The 27,941-nt window shown below is 39.2% G+C and overlaps 1 protein-coding gene across 16 annotated transcripts in view; it reads right to left on the reverse strand.

Annotated features, from left to right (window-relative positions):
- The window catches only part of TRPM3 (transient receptor potential cation channel subfamily M member 3), an 899,779-nt gene that overhangs the window by 228,817 nt on the left and 643,021 nt on the right, over positions 1-27,941 (reverse strand). For 8 of the 16 annotated variants that reach the window (XR_006338658.1, XR_006338659.1, XM_043891365.1 and 5 more), the window contains exon 7: positions 10,976-11,050. The exons of the other annotated variants lie outside the window; for them this stretch is intronic. Coding sequence is in view for 6 of the 8 variants with exons in the window: in XM_043891365.1 (XP_043747300.1) it covers positions 10,976-11,050 (75 nt within the window). In the remaining 2 variants the exon portion in view is untranslated. The remainder of the gene's footprint in view (positions 1-10,975; positions 11,051-27,941) is intronic. 16 annotated transcript variants of the gene reach the window in all.

A 27,941-nucleotide genomic window follows, 5' to 3' on the forward strand; every position in this document is an offset into this window, starting at 1 on the left:
CAACTGAGCTACGAGAGAAGCCCTCATGAAATCAGGAATTATGCCAAATGTGCAGTGTCTGTGCTCATTAGTTTTCCTGTGGACTACTGAGATTGCTTTCTGATTTCTCTACCTCTGCAACAAACATCACATAACTGCTAGTTATCATCTGTAGTCTTCTCTGTAACAATCTTTAGTGGGTTCCCGATGCTTACAGATGAAAGTCCAAATCATTTTGCATGACAGACAAGGCTCCCTATATGCTGGACCCAATCTTTATTCACAGCCTCATCTCTCCAGAACTTTCTGTTCACTCTGATTCTAGTCTCGTCCAGACTATCTTCTCTATCCTCCATCTAGGATTATTTTAAAATTTCTCTTTAGCTATCCTAATTTTCAGAGCGGATCTTCTCTCCCTACTCTAGATTTCATGAGGAGGAACTTTTCCTAAACTCATCCTTGGGTTTCCTATGTTCTTTTACTCACTTGGTAAACTGAAGAAGAATAATTGGATTTGCTCACTCAGCCTCGCTCTTCTTTCTCTTGGCATCTTCCTGCCTGCAGGAAATCTGACATCTCCCAACTCCCCCGGTCATGCCCCTGAGGGTGTGTGCAGTGGGATGGGGGATGAAGGCTTACTGTGGAATTCTGCATAATGCTGGTGAGTCAATAAACCCACTTGGTCAAGAGTCTAAAAGTCACGTCTGCTAACTTGTCCCTCAACTAAAAATGATATTCTGTGTTCCATCAACTACTTGTTTTATTTCTCAAAGTGTTTAGAACTTGGATGAGGAAGGGAGGTGCTATTTATTGTGGACCCTTATAAACTCCAACTCAATTTTCCAAGTCCAGTTCAAATTTTACTAATTCCCGAGGCCCTTCCTAACTCCCTGGGGCAATATTAATTATTCATTCCTTTGTAGTCCCATTGTTTAGTTTTTTATTTTTCTACATATCCTTTGGTATTTTTAAAAATTCTGCCTTGCTTTAATGAAAGTTTTATTCACTACATTATAAACTCTTTGGGACAGAGATAATATTCTAGATTCTACAGTGCCTCACACTTAGAAGGCAGTTCAAATAAATGCCTGTGAAATGAAACAAAGTTAGAAGGTACAATGCCTAGGGTCTATACCTTGGGACTACTGCTGCTGCTGCTAAGTCACTTCAGTCGTGTCCGACTCTGTGCGACCCCATAGACGGCAGTCCACCAGGCTCCCCCGTCCCTGGGATCCTCCAGGCAAGAACACTGGAGTGGGTTGCCATTTCCTTCTCCAATGCATGAAAGTGACAAGTGAAAATGAAGTGGCTCGGTCGTGCTGACTCTTAGCGACCCCATGGACTATAGCCTACGAGGCCTCTCCGTCCATGGGATTTTCCAGGCAAGAGTACTGGAGTGGGGGGCCAGTTCCTTCTCCATACCTTGGGACTGGCACACCTGAAAAGAAGTGACTAAATAAATAGGTTGTTGTAAAGAGACTGAGTGTCATATCTCTATGCCATTGATGAAAACTGCTGACGTAGAAATGACAGCCATTTAAATGGCCCCTGGCGTTCTTTCACAGGCTTTCACTACTGGCCTCAGCGGTGGTTAGAGACCTAGAAAAGAACATGCTCAGTAACCTGGGTGAGTGCTCACACTTTGCCTGTCCATCTGGATTAAATTTGGAAGAGTCCAGATTCTTATTTATTTCTCAGAATCGGACCTAGCTAGAATGACAACATGTCCTGGCCACTGGGTAAAAAGATGCAAGGTTTACACTCTTCCCCTTGCTGGAAGAATGTCCATAAAAGCTATTACTTCCTCTGGCTGAGATGAATAGGGAACTATATGACTAAAGTGGAAATCTAATTCTGCCTCTGACACGATGGATACGTATTAGCAGCTAAGTTGCTGTAGACCAGGAGTGACCTTCATTTACCACCCAGGTTATTACAGTTATTAAGATAACTGACTTCCATTAGCATGTATGAGACACAGGAAGGGTACTGATTATTTGGGATTTAGTACTGATATTTAATCCAATTTCTGACCAGCAGTTGGGAAAAGCAATACATTTTTATTTGATTATCTGGCATCTTTTCCAAAAGATAATGTGCCCAATCTGATCAAAACTTGACTGTTACTAAATTCTCAGTGAGAAAATGGTGAAAATGTCATGGGAAACCTTCTTTCTCTTGGTTTCAAGTTTCCATGAGGAGAGAGCTCCATTTGGGTGACTCATCTAGCCTTCTGTCCTTCTCTTACTCATCTCCACATATAGAATTGAGTGGCCTGGTTGAAAAGTCTTTCGGTGAGGACGATTTATCATCTTTTTTCCTTTGCCTGCATGGACCAGTGCCCATCAGTGACATTAGTAAAGTTGTTTCTGTAGACTCAGTTTTCTCCTCTGGTTGGCTGCCTATGGGCTGAGGTGAGCAGGCAAACCCATTTGGCCCTCACACTAAGTCATTATCTACAACTACTTCATCATTAATAAAAGTGATATTTTTGATCTCCATCTGCTTGACTCTAGTGTTCAGCTCTCAATTTGAATCTTGTCCTGTCAAGAGTGAGTTATAATGTACTGGACTTCCTCAAGGTCCAACATCATGAATCACAATGCTGTTATTTCTGCTTCTGGCATTCATTTTGAAGCAGCATTTAACAAATTTGAGCCTCTGGTTCAAGTTTGTGAGCATGATCTTATTTTTGAAATGCAAATAAAGCCTTTTCTGAAGACAATTTTTCCTCAATGTCCTTATAGTTCCTTAAAAGGAAACAACAACTGCCACAGATTTTAAAAAGCTTACCAAAAAATGGAGCCCAAACAAGGTGCTTATGAATTTCTGGGCTGCAGTGAATGACTATGTGTAGTGAGGTCTACTCAGCCAACTGATGAAGGCTCTTTGCCCCACAGGTAAAGTAGCAACTAGAGCGAGAGCACCCACCAGTTGCTGGGCACTCAGCCAGGCAGACTGTACACGCTCACTCAATTTGCTCACCAACTCTATGATAGAGACATTATCAATGGATTGATTTGCTGCATTGAATCTTAGTTGTGTCGTATAAGATCTTTCACTGTTGCATGTGGACTTTCTAATGTGGCTTAGTAGTTGCAGTGTAAGGCCTAATTGCTCTGTGGCATGTGGGGTCTTGGTTCCTGGACAAAGCATTGAACCAGCATCTTCTGCATTTGATAGAGACATTATCATCCACATTTTACAGTTAAATAAATGGAGGCATTGAGAGCAAATTACAAGTCTGAACAGGGTTTCAAACAGAGGTCTGCACTCTGCATTCTACTCAGCTTGTCTCTCACTATGGTGACTATGTAATTTATCATACAAAAACAAGGGCATTCTCATAAGTGAAGAGGTCATCATTAATAACTTCTGGGGGATGAAAACCAGAAAGAACTATTTAGTTTTGGACAAACCTATACATATGATCTCTCTAGGGTCTCAAATGAATTTCTAGCAGATTTTTAAAAACAGATGCCAATTTCAGATATTTAGAAAGGAGCCTGAGTTTATTCACTGTTCCTTTGTTTGCCTCTTCCTGGCTCACAAAAGCCAAGACTCACTAGTTGCCCCTCCCTGATTCCCGAGATCCAGTTTCTAGTGCTGTCTAAATAAATCACAGCTGTTCATTATCAGAGATATTTCTTCCTCTAGACACAGAGGGATGAACCTCCAAGGAAGGATTAGATCATTAAGCAAAGGAAAATAGCAACAACAATATCAGCAGCACCTGCATAAATCCTTTAGGGAGAAATGATCAATTTAAAGTTTTTCTCATGTTCTAGCATATCCTTGTTGGTGCTGGAAATAAATCACTTCTTTTCTCTCTTATAAATAAATGCCTCATTACATTCAATCACTTACGCACACTGGAGTGTCGTGATGAGAAATTGGATATAGTCAAAACCTAGGGGCATGCAGGGGGTATTCTGGATCCTTAATCACTGGAGGTGGTTAACCTCATTATCCTATTCTGTCAAGTTGGTGTGAAGTAGCCGCTTGGTTTATTCCTACTGCTGCCATGAGGAGTCATTTGACTGCTATAAGACGTGCTAACTTATTAGGGTTAGCACTTTAGAGTCATCCTAATGTTTTATATACATACAAAAGAGTGTGACACTCAAAGGACTGCTCTTAAAACCCTGATTCTAATGTGCAAAGAACTAGTTTGTGCACTGAAAATTATCACAAGACGGAGTGGGTGGACATGCCCATTTTTCAGTTCTCAGCTCTTCTTACCATCAGTGTCTGCTCTAGCAGGGTGGTTATCAAACCTAGCATGCTCCAGAATCACCTCGAGGATCAGCTGAAATACACAGAGCTGATCAGTGGGTCTAGAATGGGATTTGAGGATGTGCATTTCTTTACCAGCGGATCCACAAGGGAAGCCTGAGGATGTACATTTCTAACAAGTTCCTGGGTGATGCTGTTGTTGCTGGTCCAGGGACCACACTTTGAGAACTACTGCCTTCACAGTGCAGGGAGTGGAGACTTTGGCCTTTGAAAAGAAGTGAAATCTAAGATGTGCCCCTTGGAGTAAATGAACATGAAAGCCCCTGAAGCAGTACTGAAATGTCCTTGTTATATTTCCAATAGTCTATTAAAGTCTAAACAGGAGTCTGCAAACTCTTCCTGTAACAGGCCAGACAGCAAATGTTTTCAGCCTTGCAGGCCAGATCGTTTCTGTTGCAAGTGATCAACTCTGCCACTACAGCATGCAAGCAGCCTGAGATGGTACAGGAAAGGAGCACTGACACAGCTATGTTCCAATAAAGCTTTATTTACAAGACTGAGTAACGTGCTGGTTTTGGCCTACAGGCCATCGCTTGCCAACCTTTGAGTAACTAATGTTAAAAATGATTTATATCAGGCAATACCTGTTAGTTTGCCAAGGCCAAGTATGCCTATGATCAATGAGAAACCAACCAAGCTGGAAACCTGTGTCAGCCAAGCACTGACACCTGTATCAGCTGCACATGATTGGTAGACTACTGCCCACACTGGAAAGTAGGTACTCTTCTTGCAATTCAGCTCCTACAACCAACTATTTAAAATCCAACGGCTTACCACTTCACTCTAATTCAACAGGGGTTTCACTGAACTGCTGGAAATTATCCATCTATACTTAATATATTCTCTACTTGGTACTTTGCTGAAAAGTCAATAATAATTGAGTTATTAGTTAATTCATATTTTGTTGCCAGGAATGACTGGCAACATTCCTGATGATCAGTTCCCAGGTCTTACTTGTCCTGTCACTTGACATGGTTGGTCATTCCTTCCTCTTAGAAATATGTTCTTTGCTTGGTTTCCAAATAGCATTCGCCTCTGGTTTCCCTTTCACTTAATAAGCAGTTCCTTCATCTCCTTTGCTTATAGAAGGACTGTCTCAAACCCCAGTTCTTGGTTCTCTCTGTCTTGTCCTCTCCTCACACACTGTCTTGGTGATCTCATCCACTTACATGGTTTCCCATACCATCAACACATGGACAACTTCCATCTTTATGAATACAGGCCAAATATCTCCACTGAACTTGAGTTTCACATAACCGTGCTTCTCTTGCAGTCTCCACACATGCTATGAAGCATCTCAGATATGATATGTCCAAGTTAAGCTCCTGATACTGTCTCATACCCACCAGTCCCATCCTCACAGTCTTTTCTACCTGGGAAATGGGAACTCTATTCTTCTAGCTGATCAACCCCCTAAACCTGGAGCCATACCCCATATCCAATCTTATGGTAAATCTTGCCTGCTCTACTTTCAAATTACAGATCAAATTTGACTACTTCTCACCTCCTCAACTGCCACCACCCCTAGTCTAAGCCACCCCTAGCTTTTGCCTGGATTACTGTCATTTTGGCTGACTTTTCTGCTGTCATTCCTGCTGCCGATTTGAATGACTCTCAACTCAGCAGGTACAGCAATTCTGTTGAAACATACAAGACAATTCATTCCTTTGCTCAAAACTCTACAAGTTCCATTTGCCACAGAATGAATGTGAAAGTCATAGGTCTTTCTGTCCTCTCTGGCCCTTGTTCCCTCTCTGGTCTCCTCTCCAACTCCTTTCCTCCTCTTTCATCCATGTGACCACACAGGCTTCCTGATGCTCCTCAAATGTGCTGCTCACATCCCCACCTCCATGCCTTTTTATTGCCAATTCCCCAACTGGAAATGGTTTCCCCTAAGACATCACATGGCTTTCTCCCGCACTTCCTCCAAGTCTTTACTCAGATGTCTCCTTTTCAGGGAGTCTTCCTCTCATTCTGCTGACAATTGCAGCCCCTTCCCTGCACTCCCCTTTCTGCTTTTTCTGCTTTCTCTCTCTCTCTCTGCCCAATACATTTCACTATGAAATACACTATGTACTTTATTTGTTTTCTGTCACCTTCCACCCAAATGTAAGCTCCATAAGGGCAGGATTGGCAGAGACCTCTGGTCTGACAAGGCTGCTGTGAAGTGTGCCTTGGGGAGCTGAGTCTGGGTCGGCAGAGCCCTGGGCGTGGGGATGCCAGCTTCAGCAAAGATGCTGCTGGCTTTCCTCAGCCAGGGAGCACCAGAGCCTTCCACCTGGGACCAAGCAGGTTTGGACAGTCGCTGTTCTCACTGGTCATCTTGGCTGAGGGAGGTTAAGAGGCTCTTATTCAACTCTCCTGGTACACCATAAGCATGAGAGAGGAGGGGAAGCGGAAGAGAGAGAGAGGAGAGTGGGGTGGGGAGGGGAGAGACGAGAAGAAAGAGGGAGAGATGGAGGGGGAGAGAGAGGAAGATGGGGGAGGGAGAGAGAGAGAGGAAGCAGGAAGCAGGAGAAGAGACGGGTAAAGGCAAGAGGTAAGAGGAGAGAGGGGAGAGAGAGGAGAGGGAGAGGGAAGGGGAGGCAAGGAGGGAGGTGGAGGGAAAGGAAAGAGAGAGAGTGTAGGAGACGTAATAGATGAAGATTAAATTTACCAAAACTAGATGGAAAGGGGACTTGGATTTATTTGAATTAAGGAAAACTATTATGTGACATTCCCTACATACCCAACTTTATGAACAATAATCACATACCCAACAACAGTTCTCATTACTCGAAAATGGAAATAAATAAATCAACATAACTAAACAAACCCTGTTCCACGCACACCAAGAAAACAGGATAGAAGGACGTACAGAGTGAAGTGAACTTTCCACTTCTCCACAAACTCCCCCATGATTTCGTATTACATTCTGATGTGCACCAGAGTCAATATTCACTTCCTGTGTTCTCCTTTTGGGTGAAAGAAATGCTGCTAATGAGGAAGGGCTCAGCTCAGATTGGTCTGATGGCCGGAAAAGCTGACTTTTCAATCTTCAATCTTGAAAGCTGACTTTCAATCTACTGCTTTAGCAAAGGTGCACCTGCCTCATTCCACCAGGAATTGGCCAGAGAACCCCATGTGAACCCAGAGATGCCAAGGCTCATTAGCCAACAAGAACTGTTGATTCCTCTGCCTGGGATTTAGGACTTGAGTGTTTGCCTGCAGGGTTGTGGCATGTGGGACTGCACGGCTTGTGAAATCTGGCCTCCTTGCAGAACAGGGACAGCCTGTTCAGTGAGGGGAAGAGCGCTTGTTTGCCTCAGTGACAGATGCCAAAAAAACGAAAAAAGCTGCTCGCTTATTTGGCCAAAATGAGGGCATAACAGCTCTATTTTCCTCATATTTTTCAGGGGTTAATGATCTTCAGCTAAGAGTGTAAGTTAAAACATTCATTTTATTCTGTTAAAACTTACAACAGTTTTATTTCTGACATCTTGGGAGTACTATTTCTAGTCATTTTCCAAGTCTATATGAAATATAGACTTATATTTACTAGTTTAAATGGCTTGAAATGATCCAAACACTATTTCAAAAGGGTGGGTAAATTATTTTAAATCCTGGGAACGGGCTTTGAAAGGTCCTATGACAAGTTCTCTAGCCTGATCCATTACCAGTGAATTAAAATCTCAGCCTGCCTTTTTAAAAGACCCCCAGGTGAGATATCTTATTTTCTCCAATTATATCCCACTGTAAAATTGTTGATTATGGCAGAAAAGTACTCAGCACAAGTTTTCCTATCTATTTTATGTTTGTCTAACTTTCTAAAGTTAATTACACATTTCTACTGAATGGTTGATCCTAATCTAGACTGAAAAGCAGCCATGGGCAATTATCATTTTAGATAAGTGGGGAAAACTCAATACTTATTTCTGTTTCTATGTAAGTTGAAATAATGAAGCCATGTTGGCATTGGTTGCCACAAATATGTATATCCTTAGACTGTCTAAATCCACAAGATAGGAATGATTTAACCACATGCATGAGTCAACAGAAACACAGTCAGATTTCCAGGATGAATGCTTTATGCCCATGATAATTGGAAGTACGCATGATGGTCTCTGCCTGTACACATTTCTATTTATTTACCCTCCCTGAGTTTAGGTATTATTGTTTTATTATGTGTCCTTTCTATATAGCTTGTAGTTTCTAAGCATGTCTATTACATTTTTACAACAGGCTGGAAATGAGAGTTAAAAATAAGGCCAGAAAATCAAATATTGACGTTTATAATAATTTATTGATCACCTACCCACCTACATGTGCCAGGCACTGTGCTAGCTTTGCATGATGACAAAGGTGAGGCTGACTCAGGCTCTGCTCACAGGGAGCTCACAATCTGCAGGTGATGGGGAAGTGGTACACACAGACAGACAACCGCTCTACCAAGGAGGCTGTGCTACAACACAGGTTTATGGAGTGCTGTGGGAACGTGGGTTATGTGGTAAACAACTGAGTCTAAGACAATCACGTGTGTGTGTGTGTGTGTGTGTGTGTGTGTGTGTGTGTTGGGTTGGGGGGGTTTCTGATAGGATTTCAGAGAAAAGAAGATTTTCAAGCTGAGATTTAAGAGTGTAGAATTTTGCCAGTAAGTAGAGTTGGGAAAGGCTGGAATTTCCACAAATGTCAAAATGGGACAAAAACACATCCAACAGGGTATGTCATTTAAGAGAAACTGCAAGTAGCTTGGAATGGGTGGGACAGGTCCACAGGCATTAGGAAGGAGAAGAAAGCTAGAAAAACAGATGAAAAGATATGGAAGGTCTTTCAATTAGCAGTGAAAGGAGGAAAAGACTGAGTTCCATCAGGGAGGTTTATGTTTTCATCAGAGGAAGCTGTTAGTTTTGCCAGTAAAAGAAAATGTTGCTGACTCTGAGACCAAAATGTCAGTCAAATATTTGCAATCCAAATCTTTCTAATCTGAAAGGTGATCTCAGCATCCTTTCCTACATGTAAAAGAACTAGTAGATCTTATTAGAATGGTGGTCAGTTCCCCAGTTCAGACTCATTTGTTGACAGAACTGCCCCAGTCCCAGAAAAGAGAGTTCCAATGTGGAATGGGGTTCTTTCCTAAAAAAGACCGTGCTCCTAGCTCAAACTGGAAAATAAGTCAGATAAATAAGACAGGCAAATACCAAGGAATGGGTTTCACTAAAATTTGTTCTATTCCCTCAATATTATTCTTTTAACTCCATGATTATCTTGATTGACAAAATGACTTCTCATTAAGAAGCATGGCAAACAGTTCAGTATCACAGCCAACTTCTGTCAAGTCATTTTATAAGATGAAGAGAGGGCAGATGTCTAAAGTGTAACTGTCTTCTTCACACAACCTATTCTTTGGAGCGAAAATTCTTTAGAAGGCAAAGAAAACTTCAAACAACATTCAGTTGACAGCATCTAGAAAATGGCAAGTTATTACAGTCCACAGTTAACTGATCATGTATTTTGGATGGTCTTCTACTTGAATGGTTGAGTCTACCAGTGGTAACAATTTTCAATGATGAGGCTGAACATTTTAGAGCATCCAAGGAAGACAATGAGATGTTCCTGATGTATATGTAAGCTGCTCAGAGGAAGTTTAACATCCTTTTCAGGTCACTTGATTTGAATCCAGGGCTATCATTCTATGAGAACCTAAATTCACTGCTTCCTACTTTCAGGACTCCCTGGATGAAGTTCTGCTATACCCTTTTACTTGTTATTTATCTCATGGAATAGTTATGAGCTCAGTGATGGAAAATTCATGTCATGGTTATCCCCAATGCATTGGATGATGGTGCAATGATCAAAAAAGATGCCGGTGATGACAATTGAACGTCCCTTTGCCTTCCCAGCCTCCTTCATATATTCTCAGGCATAGGATGACAAAGGGAAGTCCACGAGTCACATGAAGAAAGACTGTAGCCATGGGCACACGACCAGGAGCTCCTCAATTTGTCTTCACCCCTGCCGCCCATGCCACCACCCCATCCTACTTCTTCCTGATCCTGTTCCTGGGAATTCCCCTACCATCTTGCCACTAACTACAATCCCTCCACCCCAAAGTTCTGCCAATGTTTAACCCCAACTGAATCAATGCTCAACCTACGCCTGACAGAGATTTCATGTTCAAACAGTTGTTGAGTGAAATAATGACCCCTAAACCCTCCAAGGTAACAACATTTTAGAGAAGTGTCCTTTTTAATGAAATAATGTTTCCTTATATGGGACAAAAAGAGCAACACTTTTGGAATCCCATCAGCCTAGGTTTGTACCTGGCTGTGCCACTAAGTGGATAATAAAACAAGGGCTTAACTACCCTGAGATGCCATTTCATCAACTAAGAAGGTAGATAATAATTCCTACTTTGAAGGGTTTTTGTGACTATTAAAAGAGATAGTATACATGAAAATGCTAGCACAGTGCCTGGAACATACTAGGACCTCAATAAATGCTCACTTCTCTCTTCTCCATCTTATATGGTATTATTAGGATGATAAATAATAGAGAGTAATTAATCTCTGATATGGTTGGATGTTTTAGAAGAGATAGAGATAAACAGCAGTCAAAGGGAGGGATAGTGTTAGGAATTTGTAAAGGAAAGTATTATTTCTATGGTTAATTTTCTTGGTTGGGGTTTAAGAGGAGATTTGTGTTGTCCATTAAGTATACTTACCAATTGGGTCTAATTGGCAACTACCCCAAAATGAATAAAACAAGCGGGAGTCAAGAGAGAAAAACGGCAGGCATCCTGTCAAAAAATAAAATCTTTGAAATTTCTACAACCCAACCGTCGCATACACATTTTATTAAAGCAGACTGATCGCCCAATTTGTAAATTTACACATGTGATGGCAACTCAGGTTGCATATTCAGATTTATGCAGAGCATCAGACAGCACTCTGCACCAGCTATAGCATGCCTCATTGCTGCTTCAGTTGAACAGGTCCTTAAAATAAACCTCCCCTTTGCTGGATGTATCCTTCATCACTCTGTTTCAGCCTAGATAACTGCTATAGGAGTTAAAGGGTTAAATGAGTCAATCCATGTTAAGTGTCTGTAACAATACTTAGCACTCAGTAAATCCTCAAGAAATGTTTGTTGTTGTTATACTAATTATACTAATAATATGTCTTCTGAGACCAAACAAGAAATGGATTCCTCTCACTGTCCTTTAAAAAGTTTTTTTATTAATTTCTAGAAATATGTGTCTTATTCTCACAAAATTAGCTACTTTTGACCTAACAGAAGTACTTTTTTTAGAGGCTAATGTACTTATTTTCTCTTAAAGGGGAACTGAAACCAATGCCAATGTGTCACTCAACACACCTAATGTTATTTACTGAAGAGATTCCCACATTTCCCTCTCTTCTTTTTTTGTCAGCCAAGAAAATGATCAATTAGATAGAGTCATCTATCTCTATGTCTATCTGTCATATAGATTATATATCTCCATCATCTATCTTCAAAAGAAGTTGAAGAAATTTCATTATAATAGGTTTTCTACCAATTTGGCTATTCTACCTATTCTAGATAAATTTAGTGGTGAGTCATGTCTCTGGAATGGTAACTTATTAACAAGCTAGTTAAAGGCTAGATGGCCTCAGGCAGGATCTCATTTCAAATCCAGGTCTCAGAAGAATCTGCCTCTGCCCCCTTTTGCTCCTTCCCTAAAACAGCATTTACAGAGGGGCCCAGATCCTCAAGTGAGATCTTCCAGACTTAGTTTCCTTGGATCAAGTTAGGTTTCTAGATCCAGTTGTTATTGGTTGGGCAGGGAGTAACTGGTTGGTGAGAGGCTTAGGTGGATCCCACCCCACTTTTCAGAGAACATGACTTGGTAATTCCTCAGTGCCTGTAACTTGCCAGAGCAGCCTTTTCATAGCAATATTCCTTGAAGCACAAAATATAAGGGTTGGCTGTTCTGGATTCTCAGTGGGTTGCAAAATAATAAACTAAGAGTAACTAATGTATGTTTTCCAAAGACAGCGCTAAGTCGTGTCTGACTCATGATGACACGAACTGTAGTCTGCCAGGCTCCTCTGTCCATGGGATTCTCCAGGCAAGAATACTGGAGTGGGTTGCCACTTCCTTCTCCAGAGGAACTTCCAAACCCAGGAATTGAACCCCTAAATTTACTAATTAGCACATTCCTGAGAACAGAAATTCAGCTTGGGAGCACATACCTCCCAAGGCCGCTCTACTACTCACTGTCTGCAACAATTAGACCACTTGCTAAATATTATGAGCGAAACCTCAAAGAGCTGATGACACAAATCCTCCTGGAAATTTAACACAAAAGCACTTGTTTAAGGAATCCAGCACAAAATTGGCTTAGCTGCATCTTCCTGCAGACTGAACAGCACATTGGTATTTTTAGTTTCTTTCTTTTTTTCCCTCTACAGTTACCAAGCCCTAATGAACAAAAGTTAAATGACATTTTAGTGCAGATCAACCAGATTTGTTGCGTGGCTAAAAATGGAAACGTCTGAACATCTGCTGTCAGTTGACTCTGATTCCAATTCTCTTGATACTTCCTTGTTTACCCTTCAGGATGCAGTGGAGAAAATGGTCTCAAGGGGAAAAATGGGAGAATAAAGGGCTAAGGATTTTGCATCAAATAAGGTTGATATCCCACGTGCCCTGCTTTTATTCCTTCCTCTGGTGGCTGGAGAACCTTTTCTTATTTGAAGTCTCCTGGTGCTTTGTTAAAAAGAAAAAGAGAAATATCTCCCAAACTAAGGGGGTAACAATGCTGAGCAAAGAGTAGCAGATTTGAAGTCTGGAGTCCTGAGTTCAGGTAAAAGTTGTGCCAGTTAATCACTGTATGAATTTAGGTAGGACACATGATTGACCTTTTCCAAGTGGGCCTTCCTATCTGGGAAATGAAGCCAGTGAACTAAATGAAATATATATGTATATATAATATCTATGATAATTTACAGCTATGAAATATAGAATATGAATATATGAATAACTCTGCTTCTGCCCCATCTATTCTATGCATACATAATACATCCTGTTTATCATATTATATGATATTCTATCTTGATAACATTCTATTAAGAAGCTTCAATAAAAGGGAAACAATGAAACATCCATATCTTATCCTTATGAGTTTGATGATCGTGTTTCCTAAAAAACAAACTAAGCCTAATTCACATATAGACCTTATATTTACAGCTGAAATTTTGCTTGTGAAGATAGGAAAAACAACTTAATGAAAGTAAAATAATGTAAGTAGAAAATAATGCTATGCACTACCTTTCTAAATATTGAAAGCTTTCACCTGCATGGTGCTTGCAATCTGTTACCCCGATTTCATCTATCAAAATCTTCCTTGACCACTCCCCCTCCATAAACATTCTATCCAGAAAAGCTTTTGGTCTGAATTCCTGTTGTACTTCATACCATTCAAGGGCATTTAACACTTGCTGCTGTTCAATGCAGCCCTTTCATACTGAGAAGACATAGAGTACAACAGTTGAGGCGCGGATGCAGGCAGACTTCTTGGATTTGCCACTTACTAACAGTCCGACTTTGGGGGCTATTACTTGTCCTCTCTTGGCCTCAGCTTTTCTTTTGGCCAATGGGAATGATAATAGTACTTATTTCATAGGGTTGTTGTAAGGATTAAATCAGTTATTTCTCGTAAAATTTTTAGAATAGCTCTTGATAGCTAGTTCTTGTTAACTTAATTGCAAAACTCTAAGTTCTTCAAGTGCACAGTTATGTGTTATTTATCTAGCTGCCTCTATAGTGCATTGTACATTAAAGATACACAAGTAAATACTGGTAGAGTAACAGAAGAACTATCAAGGGGAAATTAACAGAGAGTGATCACTATTTATTTATTTTTGCAATATTGAGATACTTTTTTTTTCACTTTTTTTCATTTATTTTTATTAGTTGGAGGCTAATTACTTTACAATATTGTAGTGGTTTTTAGGTGACAGATTTTTTGAGTTCTCCTTCTTGCCACATTTTAAAAAGCTGAAGAACTTTTGACATGTATTTTGTCTCCATACAAAACATCTTAAGGGTATAGTGGAGTCAGGAATATAGTGGGAGACTTTTTTTCCGGTGTGAGCATTACAGACAATATTCAGAGTGAAATGGCTTTTGACTGAGCTGTGTGTGAGCCTGCTCCATCATTGGGAGTAGGCCAGGAAGAGAGGAGCTGGACTATAGGGCGCCCAAGAGCCTAGTAAAAGGAAAGTGAAAAATTTAGCTCTACAGAATTGTGCTCACAGTAGAGATATAAAAGTAGGGTATTTTCAGTAGCCCCATCACACTAGGATATCTCTGGTTATGGCTAAGAACTGGGAAAAAATTTAGGCCATTTTGTCATTTACCAAATCTAAACAGGGAAGATAATTTTGGTTCTGATTTCAGCTACTCTCAAATATAAGCTTCAAACCTGTTATATATAATTAAGAAAACATAAATGTGGTCATAAACACACAGTTATACTGTTGTTCAGTAGGTTTTCACTTAAGAAAAAGAACATAAAAAACTACCATTGGATATATTTCCATATGAGCCCAAACACAACTATTACATTACTCATAACAACTTCAAAGCATTTCACTGTACATCGACATGTAATTTGCATGTGTGCTCAGTCACTCAACTCAGTTGTGTCCAACTCTTTGCAACTCCATGGGCTCTGTCCATGGGATTTTCCCAGCAAGATTAGTGGTGTGTATTGAATTTAACTGGTCCTTTATTGGTGAATCTTTGAATTATTTCCATTTTTATTACTGTAAACAATATGGCAATAAATACACATAAAATAAATTCCTAGAAGTAAAAAAGCATATGTACATTAAAATTTAACAGGATAGCCAAATTATCTTCCAAATAAGGTTGCCCATATTTGCACACCCTCCCATACAGATTTCCATACACACTTATGGACACTAGATAATTCTAACTTTGGTTTTTGTCCATACTGATAGGTTAAAAAGCATTTCATTCTTGGCTAGGCTTTCATTTCTTTAATTTTGAGTGAAGTTGAGCACTCCACCCTCCCGCACCCCCCAATTATCCTGTTAATATACTTTGCCCACTTTCTTACAGGATTTTCCTTTTGGATTTGTAGATGCCCTTTGCTTATTATGTAAATGAGTTCTTTGTCATGGATGCAAATATTTTCTTTGTTTTTCCATTTGTTTTTTGAATTTATTTATACTATTTTCTTGATAAAGGTGAAAGAGGAGAGTGAAAAACCTGGTTTAAAACTCAACAATCAAAAAACGAAGATCATGGCATCCTGTCTGATCGCTTCATGGCAAACAGATGGGGAAACAATGGAAACATACAACTTTATTTTCTTGGGCTCCAGAATTACTGCAGATGGTGACTGCAGCCATGAAATTAAAAGACGCTTGCTCCTTTGGAAAAAAGCTATGACAAACCTAGACAGTGTATTAAAAAGCAGAGACATTACTTTGCCAACAAAGGTCTGTATAGTCAAAGCTATGGTTTTTCCAGTAGTTGTGTATGAATGTGAGAGTTGGATCATAAAGAAGGCTGAATGCCAAAGAATTGATGCTTTTGAACTGTGGTGTTGGAGAAGACTCTTGAGAGTCCATTGGACTGCAAGGAGATCAAATCAGTCCATCCTAAAGGAAATCAGTCCTGAATATTCATTGGAAGGACTGACACTGAAGCTGAAACTCCAATACTTTGGCCACCTGATGCGAAGAACTGACTCATTGGAAAAGACCCTGATGCTGGGAAAGATTGAGGGCAGGAGGAGAAGAGGATGACAGAGGATGAGATGGTTTGGATGGCATCACTAACTCAATGGACATGAGTTTGAGCAAGCTCCAGGAAACGGTGAAGGATAAGTAAGCCTGGTGTGTTGCAGTCCATGGGATTGCAAAGAGCTGGACATGACTGAGCAACTGAACAACAATATACGAATTTCTAATGGAGTTTCTAAACATTGAATCTATTTTCTACAGAAACAGTCTGTCTGAATGAAAAACTCACAATAGCTCTGAATTTGGTATTAGAAACAGATGAGGGAAAAGGATACTAGGCAAAGCACAAAAACAGGCCAAGAAACCGTTCAATACAAAGAGTATCTACAGAGGAAAGGTAAGGTCTATTTTCAAAGTGCTGGCCTACGGTTTTATTAAATGTGTATGGCAATAGATCCTCCTAGGTTTATTTACTTAACAAGATAGAAAAGAAACCACAGCTATCTTCAGCTCTACCTTTTTAGTTTTACTGAATACAAACTTAAAATCAAAAGGAAAGCTAACTAGGGTTGGATCAGTAATGACACATGTTTTTCAGTTTCTAGAACAAGGTGACCATTTACCATTTGTTAAGCAAAGTTCTACTAATTCATTTTTTATAACTGTTAGGGTCAGCAAATACTCTTAATTATATATTTTCAGGCATTCAGAAGGTTTCGAGAGCCTTTCAGTTATATTTTGCCAAACTGCTAGTTATCACTTAGGGCTTATAAAATGTAGGAATGTCAAATTGGATAACTGGAACAAGAAGGCTTTAAATCCCACACAAATGCATCTTCTTTTCAGGTCTTCTCAAACATTTCCTCAACAGAGTCAGAAGATAAGTTGCTCTTATTCCCTAAGAAGGATTTTTCATCCTTTTTTCCCCAACTAGGCCAAGACTCAGTTACAACCTTTCTGCCTCAGGAATGATCGGAGCGGTGACCAATCTCCATTCTACTGCCTGTTACCAAGAGTATAATCCTGTGTAGGTCACATGAAAATTATTTCCCAGGCTTTATCTTTGAGATATTAAACACAACATCATAGAAACATAGAACAGAATCTGTTCTATTTATTTTTAATATTTAGGCATTTAAAGGTTAGAAATGATGTGCAAAATATATGTGGCTACAGATCTGTTATGGAGTGTATATAAATTATAACAGCACAGCCTATGAAATCAGTTTGAGGCTAAGAGGATCTGTTTGGATTAACCCAAAAAGTTAATTAAATCACTATAGTCTAAAATAATCTTTATAATTTTAGATGGCATATCTCAATCCAATTTCAAGGGGAAATTACAATCTCCAGAGCCAGTGCAAGACTTTTCAACTATATATCACTAAGAAACACACAGGTGAAGAGTGAAAGGACACAGGATGAAGCATATGATACAGATGTTATTTATAGACCAAGCTCCTCAATGAACACCCTGAAACATATAGGTATATCTTACTTATGAATGGCAGGTAAGCTTCACCTCATGTGCCAACTCCAGTCAATTCTTAATAACCGTATGAAATGCTATACCGGAAAGGTGTGGCAAAAACTACTGACTGTACTCTGCTATCTATTCTCTTCCTTTCATAGTGATAGAATTTTAGCTGTTTGCCTAGGATAAAGACTACAGTTTTGAATTCACTTTTTGCCAGGTGTGAACATAGAATGTAAGCCAAAGTCCTGTATATGACCTCCTCATTGTGCCTTTAAGGGGAAGGGTTATGAATGTAGATGTGATAGTGTGTGCCCACAGACCATGAAAATAGGGATGTACAGAGCAAAAGAAAAAAAGAGAAGATATCTGAGTCCTCAACACTGTAAGGGTACTACATCAGGTCTGGACTCACCTTCAGAATAACACATGTATAAGAAACAAACTTCTGTCTTATTGAGGTATCCACTGTTTTGAGTCATTGTTACAGCAGGGAACCTGTGTCTTCATGAATGTAAAATGGCCCTAGCTGTATCAAGGCTCAGTGGGAAAAATGTCTTGCTAGGTTTGCAGTGTCAGTCATGGGTGAGGGACATGATGGTTCCATGCTAACTCCAACTTCTTACTATTTTTCTGTCCAACTTACTACAAAATGGAAAATCTTCCAAGGAAACTCTGATGTAATTCACACCTTTGCCTTCTGCCTCCGTCTCTGTTATTGTTGATAATTAGGCCTAATCTTTTGTGTTTTGCATCAATACAATGAGACTTACTTAACAGTCATAATAAGAGTAAATAATATATGTAGTATTTATGATATAAATTATTTATTTATATATAAATGACTAAAATCTTTTAAAATAGCCACCCAGGAAACTATCTGCTTATTTCAATAATGTTGCTTTTGCTAAAATATTTCTGGAATTTTTTTGGAAACTGTAAGTTTGCACATTTCTTATAAAATATGAATGAGTCAAAATCACTTAAATGTATTTAATGCCAAATCAACAACTCTTTACTGAGCACTTACTGTGCATAATATTATGCCAGTTCTGGTGTCAGAGAGGTTGGCAAATAGTAAGGATGTCAATAATGTTCTTTAGATGATCTATGTCAAATTTCCAGGGTAAGTAGTCTTCATAATTTAACAAGATGAAAATACTAATACATGTAAGAGATCTAGAGCCAACTCATTGGAAAAGACCCTGATGCTGGGAAATATTGAGGGCAAGAAGAGAAGGGGGTGACAGAGGATAAGATGGTTGGATGGCATCATTGACTCAAAGGACATGAGTTTGAGCAAACTCAGGGAGATAGTGAAGGACAGGGAAGCCTGGTGTGTTGCAATTCATGGGGTCCCAAAGAGTCAGAAATGACTTAATGACTTATAAGTATAGTCCAGGGAAATCAGAGACATAAAAAGCACTACTTTATAGCATTTTATGTCATGATTTTCTTCATTCACTCAGGGTTTATATTACTGCTCTGCTCCCTTATTTCCAAAATAATTCCCAGTAATTTATAGATTAAATTTAGAGGTCTCTTTGTATTCAATTTTAAAATCTTTATTCTCTTAGAACCTTGGTGCATCAAAATATTCCCTTGGCAATGAATTCTAGTGAGTAGGCTCTTCAAGGGCCTGCAGGTAACGCAACCACATTTCTGGGCCTCTGTCTTTATCCCGAAGTCAGCCAGTAACTGTGGACTCTAGGATGTCTCTGAACACCAAGGACTCTGACAGGACAGCCCCTAGCATTGAGCACATTTCTGGAGTCACTGAGCCTGAAACATACAAAGCAGTGGTGGAAATTCTGATTTACTCTGTGAGTCAGTTCTGCTGTTAGGCAGGTTGGTATGTCTGTGCAAATGAAAAACAGCTTCCTTAGAGCCATTATGGCAAAGAGGTCAACTCTAGTCCATCTACAGTTTTCAAATACACTGAGAGCTCTAACACAGATGATGACTTTGGTTTTCATCCAGAAGAGAACAGATTCAGAGCAAATGAAGTTGGATAAAAGCGAGAACTTCCCAACAGCAAGGGATGTTAGGACCTGAAGGACAGGCCAGGGCTGACATCCAGCCTCTGCTGTGGATAGAGAATACTAAAGTCTTCACAGAGTGTTAAATATTTTAAATCTCACCACTGGCTCCCTATTGCTGCTGCTTCTACATGTCTTTAGAATAGGACAGAGTATTTTGGATGTGTGTGACCCTGCTGAATTAGGTGCTGGTTACTAGAAAGATTTGGAAAAAGAAAAAGAAACTCAAGGAAATATAATCAGAGTAGTATTTTCTAAGAGATGTGATTGGCATTTGGTCCAGGTAATTCTTCATGTGAAATTGTCCTGTATGAAAATATTAACATTTATGCCTCCTCCCTTGTGTCTTTTGGGAGTGCCAGAAATTGTCAACCACATCCCTCTGATATTTTAAAATACCTCCTCTGGGAGGCAGTGTCACCTTAGTTGGAAACTACTATGACCATGTTTAAGAATTATCACCATGAAATGATGGTAAAGGAACAAGAATATAGTTATGAGTACTTCTTCTGATTATGGAAATTTCACAGAAACAAAATGCTTTAAATTGATAAGTGTCACATCATGGAGGTGACCTTTTTAAAATAAAATCTCCTGGAACCTGTAGGACTTTACCAGTGTGGCTGAATCACTCTGTGGATTAGCCTGTTCATGGTTCTCCTGTACCAAACAACTCAGTGGAAAGCGAGACATCTGTTCCCATTATAAAGCAAGAACTATGACATTCTGTGCTACTGGGTGACATTATTATTGTCATTATTTTTGTTAGTTTGTGTAAGCACAGAATCACACATAAATAGGTATATTGGCCTAAGGACTGCATAATAAAACATCTGTTTTTTTTTTTCCCGGAGAATTCTAAATAGTAAAATCCTCAAATACCAAATTTGATTGTGCTTTATGAATTCTGTGATCATTTCTGCTACTTGTTTACTTAGAACTGCCAAGCCAATTTTAATCTGCTGCTTTAGACAAAAGTATTCTTGGTGGCTTCATTAGATGAGGCTATGCTCAAATGTCAGTTGTTACTCTGGGGCAAAGAAAATGCAGAGCATCAAATTCTCTTTCAAGAAAACCCTGACGGTAGCAAAAGCGCCAGTTACAAAAATCTGAACCTACCCAGACAGCCCCTATCATTAGTAGTGCAGAGTAGGTATATCTACAACAACTGCCGTGGAACAGCGTCCCCTTAGACTGGATTTAGTCTGATGTAGATTTCACTTTATAATATGAAGAGGACAAAGTTGGAAAATTCTAGCCTCATAATGAAATTTCCTACGAATTTATTGTTCACAGTGTAATTAGATATGTAATCTGAATAAAACTTTGCATTCAGCCAAACCTAAAATAAAATTCAAACACAAAGTAGTAGCACTTTAATCAATCAGAGAACAAAGAGAAGTGGATTTCTGGCCTCTTCCTCCAATCTTTTAAAATCAAATGGTAAATTATAAGCAGGAAATCTGATATTGGCCCAAATCTAAACTTTATATACAAATCCAATCTTATACATTCTGAATCAATTCACATTTAGCCCAAATTCTAACACCTCCACCAAATAAGAGTTCTCAGCAAACCTGTCATTCATAATGATTGCTCCAGGACACTAGAATAGCTTTACTCTCTAAAGAAATATTAAATTTTCTCCATTATATTCTTTATTCAGGAAAGAGGAAACAACTACAGTTTAGAATATATTTTCAACAATATTGAAAAAAGAAGTTTTCTATTTATTGCTGCAACAATCAAGACTTAAAATGTATTCTTTAAGAAGTTATTAGAGTCTTGCTAATCCATTTCAGAATATAATTTTGAGCCTCATTTTTTCCTTTGGGCCCTTTCTGTAATTCCAGGGATACATGGCTTCTCCCTAATGAGCATAGCCAGGTTTGATTTGTGGTAAAGATGTTCTGACAGACACTCTAGACTCTGCTGGGCTTTAAATGAAGGTCTGGGTCTCAGGTTGGACCCTATGGCAGCCCATCGGGATATACCAACACAGAACATGGTCTCCCACAGGGAATTGCTGTGTGTGTCACCAATGCAGCAGGAAGGTAGTCAATGTTTCTGAATTGCCACATGCCAGACTCCTTTCCTGTGTTGACTCATTTAATCACCACACTGCGGAAAATTATTATCCCTGATTCACAGACACAGAAACAAAGTCTGAGAGAAATACAGTAATTTGCCTAAGGTCACAGAGCCATGAAGATCTGAACCCCCTGTCTCCCCGCTACTCTCAGCTTATACTACTAGCAATATAAAGACTTCCTTTATTTCCAAAAGTTATATTCTTCCCTTCAAACACTTCAAAGAAAACCACAGCGGTTGGGGATTTTTCTAATCTTTCTTTTTAAGAATTGCAAGGTAATACTTGTTTAAATTCTTTTTTTTTTTTTGGTGAGCTAAGTGTAGAATTTGGGACTAAAAAATGATTATCAAAATTTTAGCATGTGATAATATATTGATAGTTCTTAATTTTTATTTTTTGAAAGATCTGTTACAGGATTCTTGGATCAATATTTTCCATTATATTGCTACTGAGTTAAGGAAATACTTTAAAAAAAATCTACCTTATATGTGGCGAACACAAGTTAAAGAAATGCTTTGGTACTGAAATATTTATGGATGAAATGATATACTGTTTGGATTTCTTTCAAACTTGTCCAGAGAGAGAGGTAGGTGGTTATATACATAGAGAAAACAAGATAGGCTATGGGCTGATAAACGTGGAATGTGGATGATAGTTATGAGGGGTTATTATAATATTCTCTCTTTTTATTTGGAAATTTTTGACAGTAAAAATGTATGTAGAAAATATGCTTGGGATTTTAAAGGCTCATCAGGTTACTTATATGCTACTTTCTGGAGTGGTCCCTTGGTATTCAGTCTTTCAGTTAACACGTGTTTATTGAATAGCTACTATATTCCCAGCATTGTGCTAACTTGATTCAACTTAAATGAATATGTGAACAACAATAAAATAAGTACGAGGGATTGTTTATGATGAATGCTTTTTATTTAAAAGTCTGAAAATAATATAATGCTTGGGAATACTAACTAAGGATGTGGGTCATCTTTGAGAATTCTCTTAATCACTTCTCTGCACCGTATTCTGATCTTTTAGATGAATGATTTTATGCTGTCATAAATGGGCACAGATATGGGTGGGGAAGCATGGCTTTCATTCAGATACTGAAAATACTCCTGGGCTATAGGTATATAGAGTGCATGCAACTTCACTCCCTTGATTCTCTTTTCCTCTTTTATACTTGCTTAGCAAAATCCCAACAGGTTCTCAATCTAACTCTATGCTTATTTTCCTACTCAAGCTGAATGTGCCTGGAAAAAAAAACTCACAGCAATGATGATCCATGCCTCTGTAAAGCTATGACCACAAATACCAAGTGGGCAACCCTACATTTCCCTAGTTGGCTCACTCTCTGGGACTCTACAATTGTTTTCTCTTTTTTTCTCCATAATCTTCTATACCTTTTCCCCTTTCACACTCTTAGCCAATGATCTCCTGTATTATTTTCTTTAGATACAGAAGGCATCTATAGAGAACTACCCAAACTTCCCAGCAGAAAATATTCCATCCCATCCACATCTGTGCCCATAAACTCTGCCTTCACCCAGGATGCAACTCCCCTGACCTACCTAGGGCCACATTCTTCATTTGTGGACTGAATCTCAACATCTCCCTCCTCCTCAAGAACTTTGTCTCGCCTTCCCTGAGACTGGTTTTCAACTCCCTTTTCTTTCTGTAAAAACTTACTCATTAGGGGCTCCCGCTAGCCCTGTTCTTTAAGAATACGCTGGTGTTTGTAAGGATGACTGTGCAGTAACCTTGATGTGTCTATTCCTTCTCCTGAATACTCAATTTATAGCAACTCTTCTTGAGCTCTACCTTCAAAATATATCTTAGGACCAATATTGTATGATGCTACATATATGATGTGTCTAGAACAGGCAAATTCATAAAGATATAAAGTTGAATCACGTTTAGCAGGGACTGGAGAGAGAGAATAAAGAGGAGCCAGTGTTAAATGCATATAGAGTTTCAGTTTGGAATGACGAAAAGTTCTGAGGATAGAGAGTGGTGATGATTATACAACAAGGTAAATGTATTTCACACAGTAAACTGCATACTTAAAAATATTAAAATAGTAAATTTTATGTTATGTATATTTTACCACATATGTATATATTTGAATCTACTGCTTTTTACTACTTTTATTACCACCCTAATTTGAAATACTGTCATTTCTCACCTGCATTATGATAATAGTCTACTGAAACATCTATCTGCCTTTAATCTTGCCCCCATGTCAGTCAGATCTCTACATACAACAGCAGAGTGATGTTTTAAACCATTAGGGGGATGCTGTAACTTGCCAGATCAGATATCTGTTAGAATAAAATCCAACTCTAAGATCTAGCTTGTCATCTCAGCTTATACTACTGGCATATAAGGACCTGGGTCTTTGTTCTTGCTTTCACTCTTTCCAGAGCTGGCTCCCTGACTTCATTCAGTTTTTTGCTTACACATTATACCATCACAGAGGCCATTCCTGATCACCTAATCTAAACTTTCCTCCCGATACACACATGTGCATCATGCAGGCACATGTACCCATGAGAAACACATATATACCTTCCTCTGTTTTATTTTTCTTAATGGCTTTCTTACTACATGTATTTACCTATTTATTTATTCATTTGCTTGCCCCTCTTGACTTGGCTCAATGAATTATCTACTGCTGCTTTTCTGGCCCTTAATCATGACTGGTACATAATAAGAGTTCAAGAAATATTTGTTTTCTAAAGGCACGATGGGGAAAGCTTTGCACGTTAAATCTGAAGTTTAGAAAACTGCAAATGGAAGTGTGCTCTTCAGCCACTCACATCCAAAAAGATTCTCCTTTCAAAACAAAGAAGCCCTTCAGTAACCAATGACAACACTTCAGGAAGGACTGCTGACGGCAGGAATGAGTGGGGGAGGGAGAGATGAGGTAATGAATGCCAGAGCACTGAGAAAAGCCTGAGACGCTGGTGCTTGTAGTACGTTGTTATTCATGATTGTCATGTTGATGAGAAAGGGCTTAAAATTCTCTTGAGAAAGATTTACTTAATATTTAAGGAAAATATTCTTCAGAAGATTGTCATTTATGCGAGAAAATAAACTCGTGGAAAGATTCCTATGGTATGCAGGTCACCCCTAAGTGATGAGGAGGAATCACGCCTTATGAGGAAAATGCTGAGTGTGTTCAGACATCCCTGGAGTCATCCCAGGCATAAAAGGTGGTGATAGTATTACTCTGGTATCTTGCTGGAGAGCCTAATCTTCAGGAGGCTAAATTAGGGCTTCCTAAACTTGAGTTCTCCTGTCGTACTATAGATTTCTTAAACTTTTGAAGAAGGAAATTAAGATGTAATTTTTAGAATAGTTATATAATAGAAATTTATATTTAATAAGAAGCAAACTATTGTTAATTATAAAGAAAAAAAGAGTGTTCAGATTAGAGAGCAGAATTGCATTAACAGTTTATATTCTTACTTCTGCTGTTTCCTATTTTAAACAGGTCAACTTTCCCCCTTTATTTCTCAGTCAGTCCTATTCTGGAGACTTCCGAGTTCTTAGTGTCCACTAAGTGGACATCTCCAGGGTCTTTCTTTACTTTCAGAAGTCTGGGTCACTCCTTAAGCTCTGAGGTCCTTGTTGTTCCTTCCCTGCTTTGTGGGGTAAATGCAGTGAAAAGAGAAGTAGAGCTAATGACTCATGAGTCTGATTTGGAGGGTGATGTACAATCTGTGTTTGCCTGAGACAGAGCAGACCCAGGGACATGGAACTTTCAACGATAAATCTAAGAAAGTCCCTGGAAAATTGAATAAGTTGGCCATCCTCCCACTACCAAGTTCAGGGATAGAACTGGTAGAAGAGCTAACTCATAGCATCATTCACTACAACTTGTGGCAAAGTCTTGGTCCTGAGCCTTTTAACTTCCTGTGACTTCAGGGATCTCCTCTGGGCATCTTTAACCCTCTTCTCATTGAATTATTTGCATTGAATGGAAGCCTATGGATTTCTTAAAGCCTCAAATACAGTCCCTAAAGCAAGGAGGAAAATTATGTTTATAAATTATGATGAATGAAATGACTATTTGCCTCTCCCTACCCCCATTCTGTTCCAGCGACTATCATTTAGTCTAACTAAGGGGCTCGGCCCCTACCCCAGATCTGAGGTCTAATCTTATCTGTGGACTTGAAGCATTTCAGGAGTCTCAAGCCAGCTTTTCTGACCTGTCTTTCAGCTTGGGACCTGGATCTGTGCTTATTCCCTACTTTGTGGCCTAGACCTCTGACTGGGACTCCACTTGTCAAGATGTGTGCATGTCCCTACCTGCCTTGATATCCTTGCAAGGGTCCAGTGTCACATGAATGGCATGAGGCGTGTACATGGTGTCCTGGCTTCTCCAGAATCCCTGATGCCACGAGCCTTGGCCTGCTCTTCAACTCTATGCTGCTGGGCTCTGCTCCTCAGGGAGGCCCAGCCACTGTCCACAAGCCTCCTCTGCAGGGCCATCCCCACAGATAGCACCTCTGGGAGCTTTGGAGAAAGGCACATCTCCGAATTAAAAAAGGGTGCCTTCTCTGGAATGACCAATTAGGAAAGAGTATCTTTCCTCAGGCAGCCTATAAGGCACACACAGGCCTGGCTAGGTTTTAGCTCCCGCTGGCACCTCCATAGCTGAGTATACAATTTACACAAGTACACGCCTAGCTCTCTTCACAGCACTAATGAATACATCTGGCCCAGCTGCCTTCAGGACCTGACACAATGGCATGCTTTGTGTGTCTGGACAAATTTGGTCTCATTACTAAGCACTGAACTTGACCTGCATTTGCTCTTTGTCTACCTTGCTTCCATCTCCTTCAGCTTTCAGGTTACTCCTATTTAGGCTCCTTTTTAACCTGCTGGTTTAAAAAAAGAAAAGGAATCCTATAGACTATGAAAACCTAAATAGATAACATTAATTAGATAAGATTTGCTTTTCTACCAAATATTATAATAAAATTCAATTTCAGTATAACAACTACCCATTGGCAATAGTGCTTTTTTACTTTTGATCTCTGCTGGTTTCTGAATGGATTCTCTAGTCTTTTCTACTGTTTTTTCCTGCAAAAGATGGTTAACTTTTGGTAATCCTGTGTTTTCTCTTTCCAAAGACTATTGAAGTTTCTTAGATAGAAGAGAGTTTTCTAATATAATTTTGACTTCAGGCCTACCTCACAATTTATTATTCCAGACTTCTCTGTGAAAAAGATGAAGGTATAAAACTTGACTGTTAAAACAGTACTGGCTCCTAAAAGGTGGAACCAGAAAACAGAATATAGGAAAGACAAGTTATGGTCTGACAGGTCTGGCATCCCAGTTCTGGGAGGAAGGTGGCGACAGCAAGCGCAATCCATTCTGGATGATGCAGAGAAAAGACAAGAGATGAGAAAAGCCGTTTGGACCTGTTGAATTGTGTTACACTGAACTTCTGAAAACTTACTGAGCCAAAGAAAATCTTTTATTATTTGGAACTGCAGGCTTTGAAAGTTCAATCAATTAAAGCCAAGTTTCCCTGATAGAACACACAGTTACCACAAAGCCTAAATCTGCCATGAAGCCATGTGTTACTTTGTGAAAACAAACTGAATTTTATTTTGTGAGGAAGGACAGTGGATTGTTTATATATCTCTATTACATTTAAATGCAAGCCATTTAGTGATTTCAGGAGCATCATTGTTTTTACAATGCTACCTTCTACAGTTAAATGGGTACATAATAAATATTGCATAGAACACATAAGTACTTAAGAGATAATTTTAGTGTAACCATAGGCTAAGTATTACATGGTACCCATAAATACACACATATATCTAAATATGTAGGTATCTAGAGACAGCGAATGAATACATACATAAAATTAGGAGACAGAATTAAAGTTTCATCAAGATGGTTAGACATAGAATGTCAGTTCCCTTGAAATGCCTTTGCACAGCCAGATCTATGCTAAGATCAAAAACTGTTTTCTTTTCTTATAGCCACCCAAAATAGCTTAATAAGTGGAAAAAATTTCTCCAGGGTGCTTTTCCTCCTTAGAGCATTGTGTAAAGGATGTAGAAAAAAGTTTGGAAAGAAAGGCTTATCTGCATGTATAAACTCCAGACGGGGTTGGATTTTTCATACATAATGAATGAGCTTGAGTTCACTAATTGTGTAATCACTTCTTGAGCCTCCAGTCATCCCCCTCTAGGTGACTTCCTCTAATTCTAACCATTAGCCATGTAGAAATAATGGTCTGCATTTGAAATTTCCTCACTTCCATCCTATTTGCTATGAGGCATGAGTAGACAGTAGTAGACTTA

Source organism: Cervus elaphus, chromosome 29 (assembly GCF_910594005.1).
Source record: "Cervus elaphus chromosome 29, mCerEla1.1, whole genome shotgun sequence".
Taxonomy (NCBI): Eukaryota; Metazoa; Chordata; class Mammalia; order Artiodactyla; family Cervidae; genus Cervus; species Cervus elaphus.